The sequence below is a fragment of the Rattus norvegicus genome, chromosome 20 (genome assembly GCF_021556685.1).
Source record: "Rattus norvegicus strain SHRSP/BbbUtx chromosome 20, alternate assembly SHRSP_T2T, whole genome shotgun sequence".
NCBI lineage: Eukaryota > Metazoa > Chordata > Mammalia > Rodentia > Muridae > Rattus > Rattus norvegicus.
This window is the reverse complement of record NC_141553.1, coordinates 41,396,147-41,408,923: the sequence shown is the minus strand read 5'-3', so window position 1 is coordinate 41,408,923 and position 12,777 is coordinate 41,396,147. Positions and strand designations below refer to the sequence as shown.

Below are 12,777 nucleotides of genomic sequence, written 5' to 3'. Positions count from 1 at the left end.
AATATACAGAGCAAAATAAACAGCAGTTAATATGTGCAAGTTTCCTTTGTCATGAACAGAGGTATATTTTACCCACTAAAGATACTTTAAAACTGAAACACCCTTGATTGCAGAAAACTCTCAGAAGATGCATGCTTAGAGCAGTTCTTCTTAACCTAATGAATACTTAGAAATACTTGAAGATCTTCAACACATACCCATATTGTGGCCCAGCCCAGCTGAGTCAGATCTTTAGGATGAGGCATGGGTTTATGAATACAGAGAAAGAAATAAGTATTGTTAAAAGTATATATAGTTCATGTTTTTTCATTATATTGCATACTTCACTTTTGGGGTCCTTTTCTGAGTGTTATATGTAGCAGATCGATTTTTCTCATCCATCCATATGTGTTTACTTAAGAGTGAGTCATTAGAGCAGCAGAAACTACAGAGAGACTGTAATTGGGAAATCTGTTTTTTAACCTTCTGTTGCATCCTTTGTTCTCTATAAACACACAAAAGAAATTTACCTCTTTCATCCCCCAATAAATACCTCAGTCTTTCATAGACAAGCATTTTTTTGTTTTTTTTTTCAGAAAATAATTAATTGGATCATCCCCACAGCATATATATTTTAACAACCCCCAGGTAAAGTATTTAGCAGTTTACCACCATGCTCTTATCTAACTGGTAGAGTTGGCAATGTCAGTGCCCTCAGTTCTACAATGGCAGCAGCAACAGTTGGAGGCTGGTGGTAGGGGTGTGGCTGGTGGTGGGGGTGTTGGTGTCCCAGCGTCCCGGGCCCCTTCACAGGAACAGCGGTGTAGCTCAGTAGTGTTTATCAACCAGGGATGATAGTGGTGCCACTGTGGCCCAGGTGTCCGTGAACTAAAGCAAGTGCAGTATTTAAGTTGTAGCACCTTTCTTTGACCACAAGAGGTCTCCCAGCCCTGCGTGATCCCTGCAGGCCTCTTTTCCTGTACAGCAACCCACTGCTCCAGCATTCCACTCTGGCAGCTTTCTCCACAATGTTATAGCAACCAAGATTTTAATTAAGAGAACTAAACTTTTATTCTTTAAAGTTAGCATTCTGAAATTTTCCTTTCCTTTCCATTTGGACACAGAAAATACCAGCTAAATGGGGTGGTGGGGAAGGGAAATGAGCTCTGTAAAGCGGCAGTAAAGCAGAATTCCTTCAGTGGGTAAGCGAAAGGTCAAAGCAAACAGGACTGTTGTTTTCCACCTCAGATCTGAATCCCCTGTCTTGTCCACTTACTGTTAACCTGTTGTTAAGTGTGGTTTTAATAAGGGTGAGTACGGACCAGAACTTTACATACAAATGGCTTTGACAGCACATAGTGAATATTTGTTATGCACAGTTTGGCAGCATGCTACAAATCGTCATTACTTTGAATATAAAGACATAAATATTCTTGTATTTTCTCCTATACTAACCTAGCATTCATGCATTGATTGTCAGCTTCATGCTAAGCAGAAAGGTATATTTCCTGACTTCAAGGTTTAGTCTCTTGGAGAAAATCATGGAACAGGAAACTTATAATTCTGTAATTATCCTTTAGTAAGAATATGTTTGGATGGCAGTAGAGGGGGCTACGCAGATACAAGCTTTTGCCACAGATGCTAATAACCTGAGTTCAGTCCCTGAGTTCAATCCCTAGGACTCACAGCTATGGAAGGAGAGAACTCCCCTGTGTGTTCTTCTGACCTCCACACATGTACCATGATAAGGAGATGAACACACACACATACGACAAACTGACGTAATTTTAAAATTTGAATAATATAGTTTGAGGGGCCTAGGAAGATGGCTTGGTAAATCCTTGTCTTACAAGCATTGGAACCTGAGTCCACTCCCCACACTCCACACCTTAAACCCTACACACCATGATACTGGTAAGGTGGAGACAAGTGGGTTCACAGCCTAGCTTGCTTGTAGGTCTCCTCCAAGCCAGTGAATGATGCTGAAAAATGTATCTTCTGGCTTCTACATCCACATAGGCAGACAGACAGACAGACAGACAGACAGACAGACACACACACACACACACACACACACACACACACACACACACGGTCACACACTTGAAGTTGCAAAGGTGTATCAGTCCATGATCTTTTGTTGCACAAAACTTGGAATTTACTATTTGCATCTGTTTAAATGGTGTTGTACTTTTTAGTTTGCCTATTCAATGGCATATGAAAGGGGTAACCATTCTGGAAATCAGTCTGGAGGATCCTCAGAAAATTGGACATTGAACTGCCTGAGGATCCAGCTATACCTCTCTTGGGCATATACCCAAAAGATGCCCCAACATATAAAAAAGACACGTGCTCCACTATATTCATTGCAGCCTTATTTATAATAGCCAGAAGCTGGAAAGAACCCAGATGCCCTTCAACAGAGGAATGGATACAGAAAATGTGGTACATCTACACAATGGAATATTACTCAGCTATCAAAAACAACGACTTTATGAAATTCGTAGGCAAATGGTTGGAACTGGAAAATATCATCCTGAGTGAGCTAACCCAATCACAGAAAGACATACATGGTATGCACTCATTGATAAGTGGCTATTAGCCCAAATGCTTGAATTACCCTAGATGCCTAGAACAAACGAAACTCAAGATGGATGATCAAAATGTGAATGCTTCACTCCTTCTTTAAAAGGGGAACAAGAATACCCTTGGCAGGGAAGAGAGAGGCAAAGATTAAAACAGAGACTGAAGGAACACCCATTCAGAGCCTGCCCCACATGTGGCCCATACATATACAGCCACCCAATTAGACAAGATGGATGAAGCAAAGAAGTGCAGACCGACAGGAGCCGGATGTAGATCTCTCCTGAGAGACACAGCCAGAATACAGCAAATACAGAGGCGAATGCCAGCAGCAAACCACTGAACTGAGAATAGGACCCCCGTTGAAGGAATCAGAGAAAGAACTGGAAGAGCTTGAAGGGGCTCGAGACCCCATATGTACAACAATGCCAAGCAACCAGAGCTTCCAGGGACTAAGCCACTACCTACAGACTATACATGGACTGACCCTGGACTCTGACCTCATAGGTAGCAATGAATATCCTAGTAAGAGCACCAGTGGCAGGGGAAGCCCTGGGTCCTGCTAAGACTGAACCCCCAGTGAACTAGACTGGTGGGGGGAGGGCGGCAATGGGGGGAGGGTTGGGAGGGGAACACCCATAAGGAAGGGGAGGGGGGAGGGGGATGTTTGCCCGGATACCGGGAAAGGGAATAACACTCGAAATGTATATAAGAAATACTCAAGTTAATTTAAAAAAAAAAAAAAAAAAAGAAAGAGCACTAAAGTAGTGATAAAAAAAAGAAAGGGGTAACCCCAATATTAATGATCTTCCCTGATTAACTTGCCTTCTTGGGTTAGACCTAGTAAAAGTTAGTAATAACATTTATCTAGGTTATGAATTTAAATTGTGCTGCTTAATATGCTTTTTCTATCCCTTGTTAACACTAATTTTAATAGCAATCTGCATGTTGATCGCTAGAGGGCAGTAGGCACACAGAGCCCAGAGAAATATTTTCTGAACACAGAGAAGATTGTAAATGTTTTTGGCATCATGAATAATAAATCTTTGATTTCCAGCAGTAAAGTTTACTTGTTACAAATGTTCATGCCACTCTTAAATGTAAACGCTTCTGAAATTACATCAGGACTTAAGGCCAATATTTGTTAAGGTTGTGTTCTTGGCCATTTGCGTTTGACTTTTTTTTTTTTCTTAACATCCTTTTATTATTTACAGATCCTTCACTTCATTGAAGAACAGAATATTTTAAGGTTCATTGAGTGGCTTCTAAAATATTAGTGGCCCAGAGAACTGCACACATGTCATTGAGGGACCAAACACAAAGAGAACTATGCAAAAAACTTTGCCTTTACACTTGATCTTCTATCTGATTGGTTTCTCAGTATAGCATTTAATGTCTCGTGCTGTGTTCTAGTGTGGTTGCCGTGTCCTTGTGTATTGTTTTCTGCATCAAGATGCTTAATGCTGCTCATAATAGGTGTTTTTACTGTGTAGGCTATTACTAAAATGAGTTTATTTCAAGAGCAAATTTCATCTAGAGGTTTATTAACTCAGTGGATCATCCTGAGACCCACTGATGTCATCAAAAGTCCAGGTGTCCCTCATTTCTCTTCTTGCCCCCTGACTTGTTCTTTGTGTGGAAGGTACCAGCTGGGAATCTAGGTAGAGTTTGTTATCATGGCAAAGCTGAACAGGAAACTTAACCCTGTTTTTAGTGATTTAATTACTCCAGGGTCCCTTGGGGACCACATGTGACTCTGCATCTATCTGATAAATGGAGGAAATTATGTGTGTGTGGATAGAGAGAGCAGGATTCTACTGAGTATCCAAGGGCCATGAAAGGAGAATGAAACTTCACATAAATTCGCCAGCAAAGAAGAGAAAGGAGATGGGCCTGGGCAGGCAGGGAGCTGTACTTGCTACTCTTTTAGGCTTCATTTGTTTTACTTCATGTCTCACGTGGTGTTCTGATAATCTTAAAATTGCAAGCGTCAGAGTCTTAAAATGCAACCCTTTTTTTGCAATTTCATGTTCATCCCTGGGCAGAGTTGCAGGGGTAGTCCATATCTACAAAACCTCTTGTTTTTGTCTTTGCACTGTTCTCCTAGCATTAAAGAAGGTAGGAATTTAGCTTTCCTCCTCTGATTATTAGTACCGCACAGTCTAAAATGTGCAACAAAACTGGTAGCCTTTCAACAAGATCTGCAGTTGCCTGATGCTGTGAGAGGCAGGACCAGCAGCTCCACTTTAGGCATCCTAGACTTTCGAGTGCCTTCCAGCCTTCTCTGGTAGCTTTGCTCTGGCAAGTTACATTAGCTGTCGATTAGCTACATAGTTTCGTATTTCATCTCACAGTATCCCATCATTCCTCTGAAGGATACAGCTGGCTGCACAGCTGCTTCCAGACAAAGATGGCTCCTTGTGCATTCTGGGTACTTATTAATCAGCTTTCTTCAAATACAGTAAAGTTTGCTCTGTTTTTGACTTGCTGGTGATACTGCACTATATTATTTGAATAAGATTAATTCTTGTGAAAAGTTTGAAAACTTATGACATTTTAAAAATAAACAATAAATGATATTTTCTAATTATCTAATTAATACTTTCCATTATGTGTGTACAGTGTGTGTCTGTGTGGGATAGTTGTACTAGTCACCATGCTGAGAAGAGCAGAAGACATTGGGCCCTGGAGCTGGAATTATAGGCAGTTTATGAGCTGCCTAACATGAACTCATCTTCCTCAGGAACAGTACATACTCTTAACAATCTAGACATTTCTATAGCCCCAAAGTACTATTTTTAAAATAATAATTTTAAAAATATTAAAAGTATTTTAAAAATATTTTTTAAAGTGTTTAGACCAGGCATGGTGGTTCATACTTTTAATCCCAGCACTTGAAGGCAGAGACAAGCAGTTCTGGCCAGTCTGGTTTATATAGTGAGTTCCATGATAGCTAGAACCCTGTCTTAAAAACAAACAAACAAAAAGAGTTAATATTAACAGAATAGCTAGATTGTTTGAACCTAGTCTTCGTGCCTTTTATTTTTGAAAAGTTTTGCTTTCAAAGTTTAGCTTTGAATGACATGTGGTTGTCTGAGATTAAACTGTTTAAAACATTTTTATTAAAGACATTGCTTTTTATGTTTTTAATTTTTCAGAAAATTGTGGATTCTTCTTTCCAGAAATAAAAAGAAATCTAGGCAAATATGTGTACCGCTGCCCTGAGTCTGTAAAAAAGTGGCTTCAACAGATAAAGGATGCTGGGAAAATTACTATGTTGATCACTAGTTCTCACAGTGATTACTGTAAACTTCTTGGCAGTTACATCCTTGGGTAAGTAAAGAGCAGCTCTTCATGGATGTCATTGTCCAGCTTTAGGTGGTCATTCAGGGCAAACCTGAGAATGTACTCCCTGGCAAACTGTAGGATGCAGCCCTTGTATCCATTTCAATGCAAATGTATGACCTGTGCCAGTTAGCAGAGCCAGAGGTGGGATTAAGTAAAACCAAGGCGATAGAGTTTGAAAAGAGATAGATATATTTCAGGCTCCTCTTTACAACTTCCTGTGTGGCCTGGGCTACAGTTTATAGCTTCTTTAAGTCTTACTTTCCTTCTCTTAAAACTCGGACAGTTGCTTGTGAATAGGGGAGAGTGTTTAAATAGTGCACAGTACATGCCCGTCATGCATACCGCACAGAATAGTTCGTAAGCTTTAATGATTGCTAAATTTATGTGATTCTTGGAAATGCTGGGGAAGGCCCACAGTCAAAGCAGGATTTTCCAGAGGGTTCTTAGATTTCTTCTAAGATCGCATATCTCAGCAAACACAGTTACCCTGAGTGTGAACCAAGCTGTAGCCCTCAGCTTACCTCCATTAACAGTCTTTAGCCCCAGATTTCTATATGTTCTTTAGCATGTCTGCTGATTTAGTTTGTTCCATGGCATACTTACCTGGAAATGGGTTTTCTGCCTTCTACAAAATGCATAGGCAGTTATCCTTACGTGAATTAATTAAGGCCAGTGTCCTGAGCACCTGAGGAGAGCATCTCTTCCTGAGACCTTTGCACTCGGGTGTAGGACCGTGCATCAGCACACACAGGGCTCTCAGTTACCACCAGCATGGATAACCACAGTCCTGCTTCTACTCTCGATTTCTAGTTTTTGCACTTTTCATTTGCTGCATTCTGGAGCACTGTTTCTTCAGGGTGAGGGTGAGGCCTAGGGAGACTTTCATCAGATAGTCTTTAGCAAATACTGCACAGTACACATTGATAGTGTCATCTAAAAATTGTTATAGGACTGTACTGATTTTAAAAATAAAATACCTCCCTCATGTTTTGAACACCGAGAATTGTCACTAGGATGAATACAATGCTGCTTTCTGTAAGGCTAGTATATGCCAAATCTATTGAGTCTTCAGGCCTATGTGTACAGACAAATTCCTTCCATTCCTCAGATTTGAAACCATGGGCTATTTGCAGCTACAAGAGACTCTTGCCCACCATATTGTTTTCAGGAGAGAGTGAGTTCTGAGTCTAGGTCATCATAGCTTCTGTGTTCTCTCTCTCTCTCTCTCTCTCTCTCTCTCTCTCTCTCTCTCTCTCTCTCTCCTTTTCCTTTTTCTTCACTTGATTTTCTTTTGTTATATCTGTGCTTTAAGTATTGTCCTATTTTCAGGAACCCTGGCTAGCACCCGTCCAACCTCTCTTTCCAGTGTAGCTTCCAACTTAAAAGTGTGTAAGGTGACCTTTGTAAAGCACCTGAAAGCTGACTGAAGGGTGAACAGTGATACCCTGTAGAATGCATAGGCAGGGAGTAAGTTCTGCAACTTTTCTAATTCCTTAATGTAAACTCACTTCGCATTTTAGGAAGGACTTTGCAGACCTTTTTGACATTGTGATTACAAACGCATTAAAGCCAGGATTCTTCTCACATTTCCCAAGCCAGAGGTCTTTCTACACGCTTGGTAAGTTGTGTTTTGTTATTTCTATCTTTGACTAACCGCACATGCATAACACTGTAACGGGGAACATCATTCTCCCTTAAGAGAAGGTAAACATAAACCTGTGCTTACATTCATCTTCCCTCAGCTTTACTCTGTATCTCACAGTATATGATAATCATTTGTTTTTGTGTCAGCCTCTCCCTATTTTCAGTGATGAAGGGCATGAATCTCACCTGAATATTATGGTCTAAATAATACACTGTATGTGCTTGAGGGAATGAATTAATAAGTCAGAGTCAACCATTTGGGGAACAGAACTCCCTACAGAATCCACAAAGATCAAAACAACAAAAAAGCAAAACAACACAGGCACATGTGCATGTGCACACATGCAAACATGAATGCACACACAAACACATAATTATATAAATGTGCACACATGCGCGCACACACACACACACACACACACACCATGTGCTTCCGTGCAACGATCCGGTAAGAATTGTCACACTCATAGAGAGACTGTTGGAGAAACGAGGTTGCAGGAAAAAAACAGGCCGTTTGCAGTTGAAAAAGAATGATGAGAAGCAAGCTGCTCCTCCCTTTGTCGGACTTCTGCAGAGTTTTCTCTAGTTGTATGTTAGCACCTTGGATTTGCAACCTGCTGTGATGAAGAACATGATGCAGACTGTCCTTTCAGTTATGTTTATCAAAGAAACTCTAGAGTATTTTACATTAAACACATGGTATGAAAGAATTACAGATCTTAAGATATACATACACTGGGGCTAGACAGGTATCTCAGGGGCTAAGAGTTCTTGCTGTTCTTGCTGAAGACTAGGTTCCCAGCAGGCTCCCAGCTGCTGTTAACTCTGGTTCCAGGGATCCAGCACCCTCTTCCAGCTCCTGTGAGTACAGCATACAGGTGGTCCACACATATACTTACATAAGTAAATAAATAAACCATAAATATATATAAATATACCATACATTGTTTTACTTGTCTTTTAAAATAGAGACTAACTGTGTAACCCTGTTTGGTCTGGAACTCACACAGAAGACCAGGATAGTCTCTAACCTTATAACAATCTTCCTACCTAAACATTACCATATTTGTAGTTCTAGAAAACCTTTTTTAAAAAAATCATACTTTCCCTAACTGTAGTTTATTTTATTTACAGCTGAAATTATATATTTATGATCTACACCACGGTACTATAACATATCTGTGCACTGTGTAGTGGACAACTCAAGCAGTTTGACACATGTATCATCCCACTTAAAACCCACTTCTCCAGTGTACATCCCGTTCCTGGGAAGGCTGGTCTCCAGGAGCTGTAGTAGCTCTATTGTACTCATCCTTCCTACGGTTTGTCTTTATTGACATCTCTCCCCTCTCCCCTTCCCCAGCCTCACCTACCCATGACTTTAGTCTGCTTCCAGATCAGTGTTTTTACATTCTGCATATGAATGAATTCACATAGCACTTGTCTGTCTGTGTCTGGTTCATCTCACTGAACCTTATACCCTCCAGGCTCACTGATACTCTTACGAATACCATTTCTCTCTTCCTAAGGCTGAACAGCATTTCACTGTGTATATTTTACTGGTTCTCCACACCTGCAGATTCAACCAACCTCAGGTCTAAACTATTCAAAGAAATTGCACAGGCACTGGACACAGTATGTGCATGGTTTTCCTTACCATTCCCTAGGCAACACATTATAACAACTATTCATGTAACTTTATATTGTATTAGTAATGTAAGTAACTGGAAAGGTGATAGATGAGTAGATAGATATGGACAGTTTGCAAATACAATGCTGTTTTGTGCTAGGGACTCTGGGGGTGGCTCCGAAACTAGGCTCATATGAATGCTGAAGGATAATTATATACATACAGAGTTTTCTTAATTCCTCAATTGATGTGCACTGGCTTTGTATCTTGACCATTGGAAAAATGTCGTGAGGAACATGAGAGTGTGGATATCTCCTCTATGTGCTGACTCCCTGTTCTGTGTGTATGTACTCAGATGCAGGATTGCTGGATTCTATGGTAGTTCCAAGGGTAAGACACCAACATTCATACATGCTAAGCTCACTGGTTGCCCCAGCCTATTCAATTTTTGGAGGAACCTCTATACTATACTAATTTCGTTTTACTCAATAGTATGCAAGAATCTTTTTCTTCATACCCTTACATGTACTGTTTGTTTTGTTTTGTTTTGTTTTTAATAAGAAAACATTCGAAAGGGAGTGAGGTGATATCTCCTTGAGCCTTTAATTTAACTTCTCTCTTGATTAATGATGATGGGGTTTTTCATAAATTCCTTGAGCATTTGCATATCCGTAAGGAATTCTTTGCTTAGGTTCTTTGCCTCGTGGAGGTTGTTACTTTCTATTGAGTTGAGTTCCTTTTGTGTTTACCACTTTGGAGTGGGACCTGGGAGAGCAGAGCCTAGCAATGAGGTGGACTAAAGTCTCATGCAATACCCAACCTCTGACAGCTTTTACTATTAGGGTTAAGAAGAGTCACACGAGTAAAGTTTTCAAGGCTTCTAGCTGCATGTAATCACAAGGACAGACGACACATGGCAAAAACACTTAAGCATTTATATAATAGGTAGCTAAAACACGTAATTGAGTAACAGCAGCAAGCATTTTGATTGATCTGAAGTAAACTTACTCCTGTCTATCACACCTGGGAAGACCTCGAAAGCACAGTCCAGGAATTACATGTTTTGAAGAAACTGATGTTATAAGATTCTTATCTTTTTTTTTTTTTCTTGGAGCTTTCACACAAGCATTCAGAATTCTCCTCACACAGCTCCATTTCCGACTGTGTTCCATTTTGTGTTAAGCATTTTGGATATTGGCCCCTTATTTGAGGTTCTCAGATACATTCTCCCTGACACGTGCTGTCTTCACTCTCCATCAACTGTTTCTTTTGCTGTACAGACGGCAATTCTGTAGGACTCAACCCATTTTTACTCTATTACCCCTGCTTTGGAATCCCAAACCTTCTTATAAAACTTAAGCTTGGAACTCCATCCTGTTGTTTCGAGGATGAAAGTCTAGATTTGATGTAGATCCTTGCCCTGTTGTGACTTCTTTAAGATGCCTAGAAACCTCACATATATGCGTCATGCTCACCGTACAGATGTTCTAGTCTTAGAGCCTAGTGTGATTAACTCAATTCCTAAGGTTCTTTGATACCTTGATTTTCTGATATTAAAAAAATAGCATTTAAATGAGAACTACAAAGAACCCTGTAGTTTAGAGATTTAATGCACATAGATGACATTAGGAGTACAAAACAGAAAGAGTCAGAGCTGTGGTCACCACAGGGTGATGTGGTCCTTCCTGGAAAGCCTGTGGCCCCTGCCCTGTTGCTGTGGTTAATCCCTGTAGCTGCTCTGTGCAGCCCATCCGTTTGTGCCCACCTGCCTCCAATTGCCTTTCTCTTGCTGATGAGCCCAGCTTTCTGCTTTCTGTGGATGGTTTTGCTCTCACTTGTACATTGATAGGTTCGACTTGCTAGTCCTGTGACCCACAGAGACACAGTTTGTCTTCTGTAGTCTCCATACCCGAGATAGGTCTGGAAACTTGGGGTGTTCTAGGAGTTCATCAGCCTCCTGCCACTTAGCCTGCTGTCCTTTCCACAAGCCATAACTCTCTTAGAAATTTGCTAGCCGTGGATCTCAATGAGATGATAAAACTCAGCCATCCTCTCTCACCCCTGCCCAACATCTGTCCTTACGCTCGCTGCTGCCTTTCTGCCTTTCTGCCTCTCCCCTCATCTTCTCTCAAACGACTTGATGCAGCATCGCGTATGCTTGGGTCGCATCCGCCTGGTAATTCTCAAGCCACCCTCCATATTAACAAGTAGGATGCTCATCAGATCAGGTCTGTGCTACAACTGTCAGAAGTAAATTCAGTCTGTGTTCCAAACAGTCAAAGGCAGAGAAATAAAATTAAGATCCTGACCATGCTGGAATAGAAAATTCCAGGAGCCAATCTCTATGTTCACTGTGTCCTTGGTGAGTGGCATGGACCTGACATCAGTTGTTGTCATGGTAACTAGAGAAGAGCAGATGGTACTGCAGCCAATGCGGGCCCAGCAACTCAGTCAGCCTGACCCCTGCAGTGAGAGAAGCATCACATAGGCAGAGTCTGCCCCCTCCCCACTTCCTCTCTATGCTATGCAAAAGGAGACCCCAGCCCTTACCAGTGCTAAGGTTTACAAGATTGTCAATCTCTAGGGACCTAGCTCCTATCTGACTACTGCACTGCAGACTCACTCCCTACCTCGATGTGGGAATCCAGTATTCATCTCTGTCCCTATCAACACATGAACGCCCTCCCAGCCCCCAGCCCCCAGCCCCACACCCACCCTGCCTCTTCTTTCCCTAGCTGAGCCTCCTTTCCTGAATCTCAAGGTATATTTTTCCCTGCATAACACATAAATAGCATAAATGTTTTTAACATTTGTTTTCCTTCCGTCTAGAAAACAAAGACCACCAAGCTTGCTGATTCACACCAAGCTTGTGTGAATGAAGGGTCGATTTAACCATGAAAACACCAGAGCCAGAGACCTTTATCTTCAGCCTTTCTAGTGTGCTGTGTAGAGCTTATGTAAACCCTCACCTCTGCCGCTCTCTCGCCCACTCCTCTCTCTCCTGGTGCTTTTCATCCACACTGACATCAGTTCGTTATTTGCTTTTAAGCAGTTCAGTATCTTTGCAGTTACTTCTTGGCAGGCACATCATATATTTAACCACATCTGCACAATCATGTCGGTTCCCACTCCATAGAAGATCCTTCAGCCAGTAAGTTCTCCTCTTCCCTAATGTGTACTGGTTACTCTATCTCTGCTGAAAACATGACCTTTTATTCCTCATCCAAGCCTTTGTCCTGGCAGCTCGCTCTGTCATTGCTTCTGGGATCGTAGTGTATATACAGAATCACCTTGTTAAAATGGAGGCTGAATGAGCCAGCAGCCTGGAGAAACCTTAGCTTCTGCATTTTTAAGCTCAGAAGATGACATTTTAAGGGGCAATGAACTCGATGGGAAACATCCCCCTCCTCTGTCTGGAGACCCCCTGTGCTTGCCTGATGACACTCACAGGTAATAGCACCTGTCTGATCCTTCTCTAGGGCTCTGGGAAGCTCCTTCCTCAGCCTCACAGTGAAGTTAGCTGCTGAGCTTTCTCTCCTACTCAGGTGTGCCTCCCATGGGAAGCAGCTATGTATAGAAAGCAGTCCTTAGCA

At 41.4% G+C, this 12,777-nt stretch overlaps 1 protein-coding gene across 3 annotated transcripts in view; it reads left to right on the top strand.

Moving 5' to 3' along the window:
- Nt5dc1 (5'-nucleotidase domain containing 1) overlaps nucleotides 1–12,777 on the top strand; it is a 102,885-nt gene that overhangs the window by 75,385 nt on the left and 14,723 nt on the right. For all 3 annotated transcript variants that reach the window (NM_001106393.2, XM_087597202.1, XM_087597201.1), the window contains 2 exon segments: nucleotides 5,721–5,895; nucleotides 7,431–7,528. In NM_001106393.2, coding sequence (NP_001099863.2) covers nucleotides 5,721–5,895; nucleotides 7,431–7,528 — 273 coding nt within the window.